Source organism: Thamnophis elegans, chromosome 2, assembly GCF_009769535.1.
Source record: "Thamnophis elegans isolate rThaEle1 chromosome 2, rThaEle1.pri, whole genome shotgun sequence".
NCBI classification, from domain to species: domain Eukaryota; kingdom Metazoa; phylum Chordata; class Lepidosauria; order Squamata; family Colubridae; genus Thamnophis; species Thamnophis elegans.
Window position 1 is genome coordinate 68,377,571 of NC_045542.1, and position 16,414 is coordinate 68,393,984.

At 38.6% G+C, this 16,414-nt stretch overlaps 1 protein-coding gene across 6 annotated transcripts in view; it reads left to right on the forward strand.

The window, feature by feature from the left end:
• The window catches only part of GABRG2 (gamma-aminobutyric acid type A receptor subunit gamma2), a 69,435-nt gene that overhangs the window by 10,211 nt on the left and 42,810 nt on the right, over positions 1–16,414 (forward strand). For all 6 annotated transcript variants that reach the window (XM_032210696.1, XM_032210700.1, XM_032210697.1 and 3 more), the window contains exon 5: positions 1,096–1,233. In XM_032210696.1, coding sequence (XP_032066587.1) covers positions 1,096–1,233 — 138 coding nt within the window. The remainder of the gene's footprint in view (positions 1–1,095; positions 1,234–16,414) is intronic.

Here is a 16,414-nt window from a genome sequence, read left to right on the forward strand (position 1 = left end):
ATAGTAAAATTACTATTTAGATTAACACATTGCTCTTGATTTTTATGCGAAATCTAGGGCATTTGTATATACAACTATTTCCAAACAATAGCTATATAGTTAAATAAATATGAGGCTACCAAGTACTGTTGAACTCCAGCTAAGGAGAAATATTGCTGCCAAAAAATAAGCTACCAATTCAGATCTCACCTGTTTATAAATTGATCACATCTGTATCTCAACCTTCCTCTAAGCTCAGGAATAGGTGAGGTTATGATGCCCAGGGTTAAACAGAGTTGACCTTACCATGAAATGAACTGAATGGCATGAAGAGATTGTCTCAGAAGAAAAAGGTTTACGTAGCCATTGCTTTCCATTCTCTAAACTGATTTGCTTTCTTCAATCATGATTAATGCTGAAGGTTTCATATGCCTTTTGTACAAGAGTAAAATGTCTTAGGCAAGCATTGGGTTCCTCCTATTTTATCGTCATGTAAGTCAGGGAAATGAATTGAACAGGGATAGTGAGATTGACTCATTAAATTTCACAGCTACTTGGGAAATGGCATCTAGAAATCCTCATTGCCAAATCCAGTGAAGGGCGCAGATCACATGATATCTCTTTCTGCAGAATAAAGCACACAGAAGTGCACATTTTATGATTTAGTTATTATTTAATTTCATAGTGCTTCTCTCAGATATCTAGCAAAGCAATTCATCTTTACAGATTGCCATGAGCATTAGCATGCATGTTCCTGATAAACTCCATCACTTTTAAAAAGCCATTATAAGGGTTGGGGATGAGTAGCCAGTGAAGTTTCCTCTTAAGAAAAAGAATGTTTACGATTTGATATAGTGGAACCTGTCAGACATTTGACATAGTCATGCTTTTTTCCATGATGGTTTGTAACTGTAAAATCTCTCTTGGAAGTTCTTGTTGCTTTGGGTTTTAGATGAATTCAATAAGCATTGTGTTGCAAAATGGCTGAAAGTCATACAAGTACCTCTACAGTATCACTGAGATCCAGATGTAAGTAGGAAAGTACTACCATGTAAATAAGGAAGCATTAGCACATAAAAATATATTGATGTAAACCTGATTTCTCTTGGTTTGAAGATGGCTACCCAAAGGAAGAAATAATCTATATGTGGAAACGCAGTTCAGTGGAAGTGGGAGATACTAGATCCTGGAGGCTCTATCAGTTCTCATTTATTGGACTTAGAAATACAACTGAAGTGGTTCCAACAACATCAGGTAAGTTAAGTAATTATACTTTCATGATATTTTCACCAATTTCATGAATAAATATAAAGGAATCCCTGCAGATTTTACCCTGCTAGTTGTTGAGGAGGGGGCGGTGCTCATCTCCATTTCAAGGGCATTGAGCCAGCGCTGTCAAAAGACATTTCCAGGGTCATGTAGCCAGCATGACATCATGGAGCACTGTTACCTTCCCACTACAGTGATACCTAATTATCTACTTGCATTTGCAGGCTTTCGAACTGCTAACTTGGCAGGAGTTAGGGCGAGACAGGAGCTCACCTTGTCATATGGAGCTTGGGTCTCAAATATGGTCTGCTGGCTTTCCAACCAACAAGCCCAAGTTTTAACCTCTGAGTCACCATACTGTCCTATTGTCATGAATAATACAGATGAATAGTAGAGGGAACGCTTATCATATTTGCAGTTGATACGAAACTGGATGGGGTGGCTTAAACAGAAGATAGAAAGAAAAACTAGTATAATCTTTACAAATTAGAGAAATTAGCTGAAAATAAAAATGTGAAATTTAATATACACCAATGCAAAGTGTTTTCACTTAAGGAGAAAATTTTAAAGGAACAGGTGTAGGATTGAGGAGGGGGGGAAGGGGGTGGCTTGATTGGATAATGACATGTATTTGTGATGCAGATTTTGGAATAATGGTTGGTTGCAAGCAGTCTAATATCACTGGAAAAAAAACAACCAAGTGCCATTTTACTGTGATTTCTGAATCCTGGGAAATAGTACTTCTACTTTATTTTGCTTTGGCCAGATTCCATATCAGCTACAGCAAGGGTGTCAAACTCAAAGCCCAGGGGCTGGATCCATCTCACAGAGTACTTAGATCTGGCCCAGGGGGCCACCCTAGAAATCACAAATGACTGATCCGCAGTGCCTCTGCCAGTGAAAATGGAGCTCGTTCACTGGCAGAGAGTTGCTGGAGGCCGTTGCAGCAAAAAACAGAACTCGGGAGCCCTTTTTCTCGGGCAGAGTGCTCGGGCCACCACAGATGCCTCTGACACGAGTGACATCAAGCTGGCCATGTCCACCCATGGTGTCCCCCCACTCTGCGACCTGGTGTCAAACACACCCTGATGCAGCCCCTCAATGAATGGTGTTTGACACCCCTGAGCTAAGTGTCCAGCTCTGTACCTTCATTTTACTGAATATAAATAAAACTGACCAATGAAGAGATGGTAGCAAGATGAACTAGAAACTTAGTTTTATAAGGACAGGACTAAGGAAACTGAATGGATCTTGGAAAATGATTGCTGGGGAATATGATAGGGCTTTCCAAAGAGTAGAATGGTTATCTCAAATAGAAAGATCTATTGTTCAAGAAATGGAGCAATGGAGAAGAAAGGAGCTAATGTCACAATGGTACGATGTGCAACCTCAGATCTCTGAATCACAGTCAACACTTTTGCAAACTGGACGGTCCATCTGGACCGTAAACTGTCCCAAAGAGATGGTGACAGGGGAAGAGTACATCTGCTGTCTCAGGGACATCACAAAGTCCCTTATTGATCCAAGTGAATCTCTCTTGCCGGTGACAAAAAGCACACCCCCAAGCTTCTGAAGTCGGGACAGCTCCACAACAGGAGGAAAGTGGAAAGAGAAAGTGTGTCCATCTGGTGAGGAAATCTTAGTTTTATAAAAAGACTGCCCAAAAAATGATTGAAGTTTATTAAACTGGTAAAGAAAAGGAAATAAGCGGTGAAACTACGCTTTATTGGACAGTGTATTAATCTTTTTATTTTATTTTTTTCTATCAATGGAAGTTGTGTGAACATTTTTTACTTTTTAAAGTGAAAGTATCGGATCTTCTTCTTCTATTTCTTTTTTCTTTTTTACCTATGGATTACATCTTTTCCTTTATTTTTACAATACTGGTTGAGATGGATTTTTTCTTTTTCTTTTTGTTTCATTTAAGAACGTTGTTTCTTCTAAGCCTGAACATAAGAGATTTAAAAGGTATATAAGAGGTAGTAATCTTAGACGGGAAAGAAGTTACCTGCCACTTGGAGGTTGGAGGTTGAGACCTGGAAACATTGCTTTTTCTTTTCCCTTTGATCATTTTGACCCTTGCACTTCAAAGGCTTCAACTTGTTTATTGAGAAGAGCATGGTTTTTTACGCAGGTGCTCTCTGGATGCTTGCTGGTAGCTGGAAAAAAGTGAAAACAAAGATTTGTTTTTAAAACTAGAGTGGCAGTGTTTTCCTAACTGGAAGGAGGGCACGACTTTAAAAGAAACCATAACATTACAACAGATTACCGTATATACTCGAGTATAAGCCGAGTTTTTTCAGCCCACTTTTGGGCTGAAAAAAGCCGCCTCGGCTTATACTCGAGTCTACAACTGGATCCCGGCAGTGCTGTTGCCTGTTGAGGAGGAGGAGGCGAACCAGCCTGCCACCGCCGGCCACCGCCACCCTGCCGCTCTTCCCGCCCCCTTCCAAGCCCCACAGTCCAGCGGACGCAGCAGAAGCAGCCCCGGGCTCCGCTGCCGCTCCCTGCATTTTGTGGACGGGGTCTCGCAGGAAGGAATCCCCTCCTCCAAGGGATCCCTGTCCAGAAAATGCGGGGAGCTGCAGCGGAGCCCTGGGGCTGCTTCTGCTCCGTCCGCATCCCTCTCTGCTCTCCTGTCGCCAGCTGGTGGGCTGACCCTGATCCATAAACACTGCTGAATTCAGCCTCGGATCTTTGTCGGGACCCTCTTTCTGGTCCACCTCTGAAGTCCATATTCTCCATAGTCTCTCAACTGCTCCCCCCCCCACCTCCAGTTTCTTCCTAGTTTGATCCCACGCGCCGCTGACCTAGGAACCGATACCTGCCAGCAGTTTTTTCAGGCTGCTCCCAGATGGAAGGGAGGGGGATTGTATTAGCCAAAGGGGGAAAGCGAGCGAGCGAAGCAGTGGAGGGGGAAAGGGTCCCTGTGAAGCCCTGCGGCCAAGGAGCGCTGCCTGCTTTTAAGAAAACCTGGAAGGGAAGAGGGCGGGTTTTTTCCCCTCAGTTGTGAGGGCAATGCTGCTCGCGACTTTCCCCTAAAGTTGGAGAAAACTTTTCACCGCTGTCCTCCTCGGCTCATTGGGAAGGACGATTGTAACAGGTTGAGATTCCTTTCAAACAAAACAAAACCAACCCCTCCCCACGGTCCCAATGTGTGTCAAACAACCCCCTTTCCTGCTGGGAAGAGCCCAGCCAACCCCCCGTCCCTTCCATTCGAAGGGAGCTCGTATCACCTCTAGAGAAAGTGGCAAATTGCCCTCTGTACTTCCTTGGTTTTTCTCCGGGCTCTGCTCTTCGGCATTGCCCTTGGGGAAAACTGCCGCGGTTTTGTTTCCTTGAATATATTAACAGGCGCGTGGACAGCAACTAGCCAAGGCAGCGTACGTAGTCCAGCCAAGCGAGTCTAGGTTCACTGGGTCCCTTGCCGATCGCTTTCCCCCTTTGGCTAATTTGGGCTTCTCTTTCAAAGAAGAAAGAAAAAAGAAAGAAAGAAAGAGGAGGAGCCAGGGTGTAGAAGGGTTTACAATCCCATCTGGGAGCAGCCTGAAAAACTGCTGCCGCGCCACGCCTGCGCCCCAAACAGAGCTGGGTCCAATCAGCCTTTTTTTCCCCTTTTTATGCCCTGTCTCAGACGTGCAGGCGTGCATGCTGTGAACTTGCCCACTTAGACGTCGAGGTTGCTGCGTGCACCTCTTGTATTTTCCCCTTCCTCTTACGTGTCCCCTTGGTGCAGCGGGCTAACGCTGGTGAAAGGAGTGGGGGTGGACACAACTGGTAAATTATAAACCACAGATTTAATCCTATTTAATTTTAATGGTATCAAATTTAGCTATAAAGAAGAGGAGAAGAAAGAGGGAGTGTGTGCACAGGAGTGTGGATTTCTAAAAATCCATTGAATCCAGAGGAGGAAGAGAGAAAGAAAGAAGGAGTGTATGAGGGTGGGAGATTTCCTAAACCCCATTGAATCCAGAGGAGGGAAGAAAGAAAGAAAGAAGAAGTGTGTGCACAGGAGTGTGGATTTTCTAAAAATCCCATTGAATCCAGAGAGGGAAGAGAGGAAAGAAAGAAGGAGTGTATGAGGGTGGGAGATTTCCTAAACCCCATTGAATCCGAGGAGGGAAGAAGAAAGAAAGAAGAAGTGTGTGCACAGGAGTGTGGATTTTCTAAAAATCCCATTGAATCCAGAGGAGGGAAGAGAGAAAGAAAGGAGTGTATGAGGGTGGGAGATTTCCTAAACCCCATTGAATCCAGAGGAGGGAAGAAAGAAAGAAAGAAGAAGTGTGTGCACAGGAGTGTGGTATTTCTAAAAATCCCATTGAATCCAGAGGAGGGAAGAGAGAAAGAAGAAGGAGTGTATGAGGGTGGGAGAACGACAGCTCTGATGGTGATGACTGCGAACTCAGTGATGATGACAATGGTCTATGCTGATAACCTCACACTAGCTAATGCTGAAGCTCTGTTTGGGACATACAGATGATGAGGAGGAATCCAGTTTTGAAGGATTTTAACTCTTATGTTTTAGCTTGGTTGCTGAATGAGCTAAGGTTTTTGTACATTTAAAGTTATTGTTGATACCATATTGTTTTTATTGACCCTCTTTTCCACTTACAGAGCTAGTTATTTATTTATAATAAATAATATTTATTTATTCAAAACATTATTGGTATCTATTTTTATTTTTGAAATTTACCGGTAGCTGCTGCATTTCCCACCCTAGGCTTATACTCGAGTCAATAACTTTTCCAGCTTTTTGGGGTAAAATTAGGTGCCTCGGCTTATATTCGGGTCGGCTTATACTCGAGTATATACGGTATGTCTGGAATTCAAAAATTATTAGAAACAACAGAGAAAATTGAGAAGAGATGGGAAAATATTGAAAATATAAAGTTTAAAACTTGATGGAAAAATGGAAGATATTCAGCAAATGGAAAAAATGGAGGCTGGAGTCCTAAAAACCGAAGGGAAAAATGAACAAAGAGACAAGATAACCATGGATATTGACAGTGAACTGAGTGTGGTTGGAGATGGAAAGAGTGGAACAAGGAAGGGAAGATAGATCGAAAGGTGCTTTACTACAGATTTCAAGGTTTAGAAGAAGAAGAGAATAATGGATGGAGTTAAGCAGAGAAATTTTGACAAAAACACTACTGATAACCAAGATAAACTGATTAAAGAAGCTGATGAAGGGTTTTGAGGTTTTACAAGATATGTAACAAGCAACAAGTTGTGAAGAGAAGTCCAAACAAATTTGATTAAGGAAATAACCAGAAGACTAATTTCACAAATGGCAAAAGAAATAGGACTACACTATTAGTAGAAAGACACAGGTTGAGATATGAAAAATTAATAATAAAACACTAGTTAAATTAAATTAAATGTAATTAAAATTAGAGCACTATGTTAAAAATGTAGTGATAATGATAAAGTTAGGTAAATAATTGATAATGATAACAATATATACATATGTATTGGTTTGTTAAGAGGAAATTTGGGTATAAATTTTAAATGGTGAAAAAGGGGAAAATGTAAGTTAAACTTAGTCAAACTATTGTTAAATAAATGACTGATAATGATAATAATGTAATAATTTGTATTGACATGATAAAAGGGAAATTGAATATAAATTGTAAACAATGATTAAGAAAAGAGGTCTAAAATTTTGTTAAAATTAGAGCATTATGTTAAAAATGTAGCAATAATGGATAAAGTTAGATAAATAATTGATAATGATAACAATGTATATATATGTATTGGTTTGATAAGAGGAAATTTGGTAAAAATTTTAAATGGTGAAAAAGGGGGAATAAGTAAATTAAAGCTAGTCAAACTATTGTTAAATAAATGACTGATAATGATAATAATGTAATATTATTGTATTGACAGGATAAAAGGAAATTGGAAATAATTTGTAAACAATGATTAAAAAAGAGGTCTAAATTTTTTTGTTATTAAACATAATTAATTTTTATTTTGAATGTGTTATAAAGGTATAATGTGGCTGGATGATACTGAAAATAGATAAGGGAATGCCTTTATGTGGTTTTTTTTAAATTTTGGAATGTTTGTTACAACAACTATACTCATATGAAGGATGAAGGATGATGATAGCAATATAATATGTGATGTAAAATATATAACTTGATCTGAATCATAGGTGATGACTGTGGAATGGATGCACAGAAGTTCTCTGTAACCAATTGACACACTTTCTACAATTTGTAATGGAAGATGATTTTAAGGTGTTTGTCTTTATTCAAAAAATAAAAAATAAATGGAGCAATGATTTTACTTATAGGTTGTAAATTAACATTAATGAAAGGTATTTGCTAGTGGAAACGTTTATAAAAAGCAGTGGGTGCATTCTTTTTTGAATTAGATATGTTAAAGCTAAAGTTAGGCAGCCACTGATGCTTTAATTTGAATTCCTGGACTGAGCAACTATTTGGATTCCTTTAGTGGCCTCTTCACTGGCTCTTACTCTTTAATCTATAGGGTTATCTCCCAACCCAAACACTGCAATATCCATCTTAGTCTTTGTGCTTTTATAGCTTGAAGAGATATTCTGTTCATTTGGATTAACATATTCAGAAAATGCTCTGTAATGGAGAGCCTGCTTCTAATCATATTCATCCAAACATTTATGGAAGATCATTTCTACCTTGAATCAACAAAGATGAAAGAAAGAGTGATGGTTGGCATCGTATATAAAGTTGTTAGGCTGAGAATGGTATTCTTTTACCTTTCTCATTTTCCCCAATTTTGGCCCTTAAACATAGAGATAACATTCCAAGATAAACACATTACATAGAGGATATTTACCTTGCCTTGTAAACTATGGTTGATAATGAAATAAATGATAGGCAGCCCAAAGGCTGAAGACAAAATTTAATTTTTGATTAGATTTACAGGGAGTAAGGACAATCATGTAAAATGAGTAAGGCATCAGCATTTGGTATTACACTTTCCATTTTTGTTTTTCTTTAGTTTCTAACATTTATTTTTGTTTATGCTATTAAACCTACCTAAAGCTGGTTTAGTTTATTGATTAGCCCATAAGCCATATCAAAATATGGAGCTCCAAACACAAATTATTAATAAAATCCCATAAAAACAATTTAAAATGAAATTGGAATAAAACATAATGCATACTCAAGTACTATGCTGTATTAAATGTTGATTTCAAATTCTGGCCACACATAAGTTATGTTGCTTTAATAACCATTTCCAACCATTATGGGTCATTTGTATGAACCAAGGTACCTGTCTCTTATCCTCTTATACAAACAGCAATCAAATAGTGTGTGAGCCAAGTTTTCTACCTCTGTTGCTTCTCAAGTACAGATACATACCTCCATTTATGGTATAGAATGGAATCACCCATCATTGTATCAAAGTGTTTGAAACCTACTTAAAGATTTAGACTGCAGCTTTCATGGACCTCACCTCAAAATTACCTTCCGTGTTTGGCAGATATGTCATAGAAGAGCATTGGGAGATACAAAAATGGTATTGAGGCCACAGATTGTTTCACTTGCTTGAATGACTCTGTCATAGAAAATATGGAAAAAGTATAAACTCTAAGCATGAATTCAGAAGTTTTAATCTAGGCTAAATCATCTACATTCTGAATCTAGTTGTTTCTTGAGCACTATGAGGAAGAAAACACATGAACATGATTTATTGGAGTCTGTCATCACAAAATGATTTTTTTATCCTGTTGCACGATAAAAAGGTATTCAAGGACCCCTCTTGTGATTCAATGCCACGACTCCTTTTCTAATATACTTCTGGAGTGGCAACACTCTATTTTGCTTGTGCTTGGATTGCAGCAATAAATAGAGCAATCACTTACTAAATGATGATTGATTTTCTCTGTAGGGTAGATAAGAGTTCTTATAGTTACATCTTTCCATTTTATCTTGCACTGTATGATCTTTAGTATGCACGTGTAATAGACTCTGAAATGACAAAAGGTTAGCGGTTCAGAAGATTAGCCCAATATTTATTTGGGGGAAAAAAAATCAGTTAAGGTTGTAAAAAAATCCACTTGGTGACTCAATGTACTCATCAAATTATCATCTTTTATGTGCCATAGATTCCTTAGCTCGGAGAGCATATTTTCAATATAGAATTGGCAAGAGTAGAATTCATGCTTTTACATATTTGATCTTGAAATCTATTATGGTGTAAGAACAATGTCTGAACTTGGAAAGTGTTTTTTTAAAAATTCTATGCCAGTAGGAATGGTAGGAATGGGAATAGGAATAAGGTGGTGGTTGTGATGGTGGTAGTGGAGAAGGTGGTAGAGGAGTTCAACCTACCTCTTGGAAGCAACAAGCTTAAACATGTGGTCTGAATCCCAGAATTATGATACTCGCAGCATTTTTGGAGAGAGGAGAATATAAGAAAATTGTGCCAATTCATGATCAGAATAATCCTTTAAAAGCAATCTTGCAATCAATAAATTATCCATGGTCATATTCTGGATAAAGAAGAGATGGTTGCAATGAAGTGGTAAGACTTTAATTAGCATTGGTACTTCTGAAATGTTTAATTCCAGAATAAATAGAGGTTTAATTAGCCTAAGCTGGAAGAGGGTAAAATGATTGTATTTAGGGAAGCAATTATAGAAAGCGTGTGTTTGATAAAAAAACAGCTAAATCTAATTTGAAGACCTTCTGCCCTCAATGAAGGCAGGTTATCTTCACAACCCTCTTTATAGGCAAAGGATTAGTAAATTCAGACATAGCTTAATTATACCCTAAAGTTTAGAATATGAATATGAAAAAGAGACAAATGAAAACCTTCACTTGGTTTCTCAAGTTGGTAATTATAATGTGTGAAGAATATTTGATCCAGACCCACATTTTAAATATATATTATTTTTGTTTTTAGGGCTGCAGAGAAATCCCCCCCCTTTTTTTTGTTCAGTGATTTGTTTAATGAGTTGCTTAAAACTCTTTATTTAACACCTTTCTAGGGCAACAAAAAAAACCTGAAAATAAAAAAATATGGACTTTACTACCCAGGTACAACTACACAATCTGGGGGTGCTCTGGAATCACAAAATGGAAGACAAAGGTTGCAATTGTGCTATCAGTGAAATATATAAGATAATTCCTTGCATAAAGTGTCTTATTTCTGGCTCAGTTTAAAAGTTTATTGGGGAGGATCACAATAAGAGAGCTAGGTTCTATCTTACTCTTGCTGTTTTTTCTCATGAAAAAATCAGAACTTTTGGAAGAAATAGTTTAAATTTTAATTCTTTTGTTTCCCTCCCTATCAGTTCTCATTAGGCTAGTGTGGCCTCCCAGAGGGACGACTAATCAAATTTTGCAACCCATAGTAATGGTCTCACATTGTTGATGTAATTGAAAGATTGTATTTGTTGAATGCACAAATGCACACAATCCCATTCTACTTACTTAAAGGGATAAATTGATTTATTGTGCTTTTACACAAGTAGCAGCTCACATTACCTAAGATTTTATCAGCAATAATTAAGTATGTTTTACAAGATAATTAAGTCATATTCACTTTTGTCATCCATGGAAATATCACAGATTTCAGGAGCAATATGGCCTTTAATCTTTTGTGAAGATTTCTACTTCCATTTTAGCATAGGATAAACTCACAACCCTTCATAGAAAGTAAATAAAGAAGTAACCCAAAATTGGAAGCTTCCTCCTATGATCAAGCAGAACCCAAAGTGTAAAAGCATTTTATTAACATATTTAGAACTCCCATCAGACCTCATTTTGTCAGAAAATTCAAAATCAGTCCAGTTTAGTGGAATTGACTTTCATGGTACTCTCTGTGAAATGCTACATTTTTCAGTAATAGTTCTAATCCTCTCTAAATGTCAACACTTGCTGATTCACGGATTAAATTCTTATTTATGTCTTTATCAGAGGCCATTTGCTACTGTCTCAGAAAGGCTAACTGCAAAAGCTTTATTCTATATATAATTTCTCTGTGTGCCAGAGTTTATTTCTAGACCATATCAGATTTATTTGCTTACATCCTGAATCTGTTGGTTCAGCCCCCTTTGTGTGGGATCCACATCCTGATTGGCTATGGCTACCTGGTGGATGACATGTGGTGATGAATGTGGTATTGAATGCATCCATGGACATTACACCAACCCATAAGGAGAATGTGATCTGACTCTGCTTAAAGCAGAGTGCTTCTTAAAGTCTATTCCTAGAGTTTATCATTGACTAACTTTAATTTAAAATTACATATTTTTTGTTTGCACTTGTAATTTACCAAATCTGAGCAGACTTGGGATAGCATACAAGGAAACATCTACAATAAGGGTCCTCAACCACCAGGCCACAGATGGTAACTATCCATGGATAGTTACCATCTGTGGCCTGTTAGAAACTGGGCTGCCCTGCTGAAAATAAGCAGTGGGCAAGTGAAATGTTGCATGTGCAAGATCTAGGTTGCACACTCCTCCCTTCCCCCCAAGTCCATAAAAAACATGTCTTCCACAAAACTGGCCCATGGTGCCAAGAAGGTTGGGGGCAACTGATCTACAAAAAGCAATAATTAGAATCAAACTGAATACAATGTAACATAAAAATAAAATATCTAGAGAAGTAAACATCCACAGTAAGTTACATATAAACAAATACTACTAATAATTAAAATCTATGGTATAATGCAGCTACAGTCACTTGACAACACTAATTCTAGCACCTCAACAGCTATATATTTTAGACTGAAGGATGACATTTATACATGAAACATACACTGGATATCTGAATATTTAGAGTACTTACAAAATAGAATACATTTGCACTGTACTTTGCTTCTAAGCAAGCAAAATAGTAGAGGACTTTCCATGGCAAAATGCTGGTATTTTCTGTAAGGATACAGAGGGAAATAATATGTAAATTAGAAATTGGGCAAGAGAGAAATGCGCACCTTGCTGGAACTGATAAAAGAATCTACTTTACTGCGAGATTGCATTGCAGTAAGATTTAATTCTAATGTGTAACTGGATGTACTTTATACTGTTAGAAAAAAATTGTATTGGAAATTAGATATGTATATAACAATAATAGTAATAACAACAACAACAAATGGTTTTGAATTCCTGTAATGGAATCCCTGCAGATTTTACTCCACTAGTCGGTTCTGACTATAGGGGATGGTGCTCATCTCCATTTCAAAGCCATTGAGCCAGTTCTGTCTGAAGACATTTTCATAGTCATGTGGCCAGCATGACATCAAGGGTGTTGTTACCTTCCCATTGAAGTGGTACTTATTTATCTACTTACCTTTGCATGTTTTTGAACTGCTAAGTTAGCAGGAGCTGGGGCGATGAAAGGAGCTTACTTTATCACATGGGCCTCAGGTCTCCAACCTAGGCTGCCAGCTTTCTAGCCCACAAACCCAGTATCTTAACCATTGAGTCACCATGCCACCCTAACAACAATAACAGTGTGAGATCATAGCTGTCAGTTCTTTAGCTGATGTCCGCCTTCATAATGCATTGAGGTCTCTCTAAGAACCTAGATTATTGTAATGTGCAGATCCTTTTTAAATTGTCAAATAGAAATTTTGTCAAGGCACAGATTTTCTAAGTACTGTCCATGATTTTTTTTAGTATGCTACTTAGTCTGCCGACAGCCATGGTTAGTTTATATTGGAATATTTCAAATTTGACTTTCAGATCTTAATACTTTGTGATCTTTTCCGATTCTTTTTATTCTATTCAATTATTCCCTGGTATTGCCATAACAGTTATTCATACTTTCTTCTTTTAAACCACAGTTAAAAATAGTGTGTTATGAGCAAAGACTTTATCACTTTCTATTCAGAAATCTCACAATGTTTTATTTTATTTTTATTTTTACATTTTATTTACAAACATGTAAAATACACACACACAAAACTTAGACGTACACCACATTTACACAATACAATACGAACAGGAGCTTTCTGTTCTTTCTAATAGCAATTGCCAATCGATATCGCTCACCTTATATTGTTTCCCCTTCTATATTTCATTTGCATTTCACCATTCTTTTTTTTTTTTCAACATTTTATTTATTTCATTTTCATTTTCATTTTATACAATCACTTATATACTGTGCGTAACAAAAAACAAAAAAAGAGGAAAAAATCCACCATAAAAAAAAAACCCAACATGACACTTCAATCCCCCATACACCCTTTCTTCTCCCCCTCCAACTTTCATTTCTCCCCTCCAGCATTCCCCTCTTCTACTTCCCTTCCCCCTCAGACATCTCCCCCCCCTCCATCTCACCCTCCTTACATTCCCCTCTCACTCCCTCTTTACTTCTCCCTCTTCTTTCCCTCTTCTCCTCACTTTGGTGTATCCCTACAATTAATCTATTCAGTTTATTTTTTTAGAAAATAAAAGAGAAAAAGAAAAAAAAAAGAAAAAGAGCCGCAGTATACAAGTGAATTCTTATTGTTCTAAGAATTGAAACTGTAATTCCACCCTCCCCCCTCCCCCCTATAATCCCCCCTCCCTAACCCCTTTACGGCTTCCCAGGTCCCATACCCGGCATAGTTCCTTAACAAGCACTTGAGTATAATAAAACCAGCTAACTTTAAAGTTAAAAAAATAAAAGAAAAACAAAAAAAGGGAATAGTAAAAAATAGAAAAGAAAAAAACACACACAGAAAAAAAAAAGAAAAACAAGAAAGATCAATAACCCACTACATTAACACAGCTTCCCATCATCTGTAAATCTTAAACAATGTAGCTCATTCCAAATTTCGGTTATTTTACTACTTGCAGGGTTTCAAACTGTGTTAGAGCCAGGTAAGTTAATCAATTAGGATTCCCCAACTAAAAGTCTCATTGCTTTATCTATCTATTCAGACCTTTAATTTATCTCTTTTTTATCCGAATATCCAAACCTTTCTATAAAACCATTAAACTCAAGTACTTCTTTCATTTTTCATTTCCAACACCTCCCATTCTATCCTTACCCACATCCACATGTAAATTTTTTTACCTTCCACCCTGCCTTTATCCATATCCACATATATATTTTATCCGCGTCCATTGCTCCTCACATATTTACTCCACCTTCCTGGAGACTCTCTGACTAATCTTTCTTAACCTTATATTGAAATAGCAACTGATACAAACATCAGCTTGCATTCTAGCCCCAAATAGTCTAGTTAAGCTTTCGCTACCCTTCCCTCTCCCACGCGCCTCCCAACTCCGTTCGTCCCAGACCACAACTCAAAAAGATCGCGATCTCCGCTCTCCTCGCCTAGGAAAATAATTCATGTGCAATTTGAGTTAGAGTTCAAACAAATCTTATATACAATATGTGTCCACAATCAGCAACGCTTCTTTCAGTCTCCATGTCTCATCATCGATATACAACTTTTCCATTTTATCCCAGGCAGAAATCATAAAGTTTTAAGAACATCGCTAAGTCTTTATTCTTTACTCTTCTGCCCTTCCGGAAGAGGAAAGCAACACCCTCCGCCTTGTAGCCACGTGTCTCGCTGCTTGTCTTCTCCTTCTCCTTGTCTCTCTCCAGGTCCGGATGAATCAGGAAGTCCCGCCTTCAGGGTCTTGTAATAAAATTCTCGGGCTTCACAGACAGAATTAATGCAGTGTTTTTGATTGCCAAATGTAACTGTAATGCCAGCTGGGACTTCCCATTTGTATGGAATCTGAGAATTTCTGAGTTCTTCAGTTAAGAAAATGTAATCTCTCCTTGCTCTTAATATTTGAGATGGTATCTCTTTAAAAACAATCAAGTCCTGTCCATCAATTCTCAACCTCTTGTTGTAAAGCTTCTGTATTATCACATTTCTGGATTCCCTTGTGGTAAAGTATATAATTATGTCCCTCGGAAGCTGTCGCTGTTTTGCTACCCACGAATTCTGGCGGTAAATTTTTTGAATCTGCCAATCAAAGTTAAGTAGATTTGTAGATTTTTGTAGATTTTATTAATATTTGTAGGCCGCCCTTTTCCCTGAGGGGACTCAGGGCGGCTCACATAAAATCGGGGAAGGGGAATACAGACATTAAGATAAGACATATAATAAAATAATAAACAACATACATTCATCATTCGGGAGGGGAACTATCCTTGTCCCCAGGCCTGACGGGCGAGCCAGTTCTTCAAGGCTGTGCGGAAGGCCTGGACGGTGGCGAGGGTGCGAATCTCTACGGGGAGCTCGTTCCAAAGGGTCGGGGCTACTACTGAGAAGGCCCTCCTCCTTGTAGTTGCCAGCCGACACTGGCTGGCCGATGGTATACGGAGGAGGCCTAATCTATGTGATCTTATTGGTCGCAGGGATGTAATTGGCAGAAGGCGGTCTCTCAAGTATCCAGATCCACTGCCATGTAGGGCTTTATGGGTGACTAATAGCACCTTGAAGCGCATCCGGAGATCGACAGGTAGCCAGCGTAGCTCGCGGAGGATAGGTGTTATGCGGGTGAACCGAGGTGCACCCACAATCACTCGCGCGGCCGCATTCTGTACTAGCTGAAGTCGCCGGATGCTCTTCAAGGGCAGCCCCATGTAGAGCACGTTGCAGTATTCCAGCCTAGAGGTCACAAGGGCCCGGGTGACTGTTGTGAGAGCCTCCCGATTCAGGTAGGGTCGCAACTGGCGCACCAGGCGAACCTGGGCGAATGCCCCCCTGGTCACAGCCATTAAATGGTGGTCAAACGATAGCTGTGAGTCCAGGAGGACTCCCAAGTTGCGAACCCTCTCTGAGGGGTGTAGAATTTGACCCCCCAGCCTGAGTGATGGAATATTGGTCGAATCTCTGGGAGGGAAACACAACAGCCACTCGGTCTTTTCTTGGTGGGAAGTCCCGGACTTCCCACCAAGCGGCTAAGAGCCTCAAAGAAGATCTGTTTCAAATTCTCCTGTTCGTTTTCACGCAGTCCTCTAACTCTTATTGCGAAGGCAGTCTTATTATAATTTATCATGACAAGTTGTTTTTGAGCATTTTCAATTTCCTGTTGTAACGTTTGAATTTTGGATGTCAAATTAAAGTTAGTTTCTTCCAAAAGTTCCAATTTATCCTCCGTTTCAGCAATATAATCTGTCATGACTGTCATTACTCCGATCATATCCTCCTTTGCTTGAGCAATTTTAGCATCAAATTGATCATATAAATCCGATATCAGTTGATTAATTTC